This window comes from Lactuca serriola, chromosome 8, assembly GCF_051521515.1.
Source record: "Lactuca serriola cultivar US96UC23 chromosome 8, Lser_US96UC23_V15, whole genome shotgun sequence".
NCBI classification, from domain to species: Eukaryota; Viridiplantae; Streptophyta; class Magnoliopsida; order Asterales; family Asteraceae; genus Lactuca; species Lactuca serriola.
Window position 1 is genome coordinate 244,593,228 of NC_136415.1, and position 2,582 is coordinate 244,595,809.

Sequence of the window (2,582 nt, forward strand, 5' to 3'; positions counted from 1 at the left end):
TGGCCGTAAACACATGTTCTAGGTCCTAAAACTCAATTTAATCATCAATTTGAAGGCTAAAGAGGTTAGATAACAAGTTAGGGACGTTACCTCTTTGATTTGGAGCCTTAAATCTTTGTTTTTGGACCTTTGATTATGGATGAGGAGAGAGGTTGGAAGTGTTTATGGAAGAAATGGCCAAAAGATTCAAATGAAAGCTTTGAATCACATATATAGTGCTCGGGAATTGGACACGACGGAATTCTACCCGATACCGGCGTTAGGCGGGGCTTTTGGTCGCGCCCGACCAAGTTGTCGTAACCCGATACGGTCGATTCTAGAATTATTCCAATAACTACTATGGGGTGTTAGAATGATTCCTAATGGCATTAAGACACCCATTAAGTCTATTTAGGTCGATATATGTTAATGACTTAATTTAACGACGAAATCGGAAACGGATTTGAAAACGGTGTTTGGTTGATCGAATTGGATTACAATTTGAGTTACAAGAAGTGATATGAAATTTCAGGTTGTTACACCTTAAGCAATACATACTCTTTTAAGCCATGTTGTGGCTCCAAATTATAGATCGAAGCTTCTAAGGCATGCATTTCAAGTAAAGATGCAAACTTTACGTGCATGCATGGATAAAAAGCCTCTTAATGTCAAATCCAAGCTCACAATGGGGGTTTCATACTCAAGGAGGTTTCATACATGACGAGTAGGCCAGCTCCTACTTGTCGAGTTCTTCATGGACTCGGCGAGTAAGCCACTAAACATGCGAACCCACCCTGCTGCCACTCGACGAGGAGGGCAACCAACCGGCCGAGTAGATCTTAAAAGTAAATAAACTTTTATTTAAATCAATACCTGAGAAAAGGGAAGTTACGATAAAAGGATAAGTATTCATTGAAACATGGTCAGAAAAATCCAAAACTTCAAATATAACTTGTATGGTTTTTTTTCAAATTACCAAGATCATAACTTATATATATATATATATATATATATATATATATATATATATATATATATATATGTATATATATATATGTATATATATATATATGTATGTATATATATATATACACATATATATACATATATATATATATATATATAAAACTCCGAAAATTGTATTTTAATTAAAAACTTATAATTTAATATCAAAAATTTATATTTAATGTTTATTAAAATAAATTAACTTGTTAATAAATAACAAAGATTTAGCATTTAACTTTAGCAAAGGAATAAAATGAAAGTTCATTGACTAAAAAAGGAATTAATTGTATTAAAGACAAATTGAAAGAAAAAATTTGTTCATATCGAATGGTTTAGTTATTTGACCAAAAAAAAATACAATGTCCCCAATGGTTAATGGTTAGATTTTAGGTTGATTCAACATATTCAACCTCTTCATTGACTTCTTATTAAAGTATGAAGATGCTTTTATTTCAATATATTGTTTAGTACTTCGTTATGAAAAACATATTTTATGTATTCAAAAAATAGAAAACTGAGATGAAATGAAGTACTATATAACTATAGCAAATAACATATTTCAATGTCCCCATAAATATCATAACATTCAACCTGACTCAAACTATGTTCTGCAAAACAAAAACCATATGTGGCTGACTTGTTTATATCACACTAAAAATCTACGTATCAAAGATAAAACGTGTAAGGTTGAATATTTTCTTATATATTTCCAAGTCCCCATGAATACTTTAACCTCCCATCTGATGGGCTGCCTTTTGACAAATAAAAACCATCATACTTTACTAACCAAAAACACTTATTCGTCTTCACTAATTTGTTACCACATTCTGCAGCAATTTGATTATTGAAAACTGGAAACGCAACCTCTCTGTAGACTTGATTGTCAGTCATCATCCAATAAAATTTCCCGCTGAATTCGGTTGTTTCACCAAAATTCATACGAAATTCCCAATGGAACGTGTCACGTATAGTCATCGTATGGTTCCCAAGATCATTATCTTTTGAATGAACATGAACAATTAGATTTTGAATTTCTGAATCGATGATATACATTGTATATGGCTCCCATGAGTTGACTACACCCGAAGTTGAAGAACTTACAAAGTAATTAACACATAACATTAAAACAACAAAGAACAAGAATCTCATGGTGAAAAGATTTATCGTATTTCGATTATTTGCCTAAGAGTGTCTATCCTTAATATAGACAATCTCGAACTCAATGTATCTTGTGTAATAAACATACATTAAATTACAATAGTATTCCTTGCTATTTACATCCCGAAAATGTAATAGCATAATTATTCGGTTTTAGTAACGACATATGCTTGTATTGGAAATGTATCCCTTAATTAAATGGCTGATATTCATTTAACTATTAATGTATAACCTTTCTTTAAAAGTATAATAGTATAAATGCACTTTTGGTTTGATTTGTTCGATTTATACTATTTATAAAAAGAAATAGATACTTTTAGGTTGACTATGACCAAAATACACCTAGTTAATTAATATTTTGAAATTTAACTCGCTTAATTAATATTTTGAAATTTAACTCGCTTAAAGTAAACTTCCATTTAAAAGTATAATACTATAAT

At 30.5% G+C, this 2,582-nt stretch overlaps 1 protein-coding gene across 1 annotated transcript; it reads right to left on the reverse strand.

Annotated features, from left to right (window-relative positions):
- Positions 1-1,683: 1,683 nt before the first annotated feature.
- LOC145067984 (S-protein homolog 1-like) lies at positions 1,684-2,037 on the reverse strand. The gene has a single exon (XM_079014994.1). The coding sequence runs from the start codon at positions 2,035-2,037 to the stop codon at positions 1,684-1,686; it is 354 nt and encodes a 117-aa protein (XP_078871120.1).
- Between the last annotated feature and the right edge of the window lie 545 nt (positions 2,038-2,582).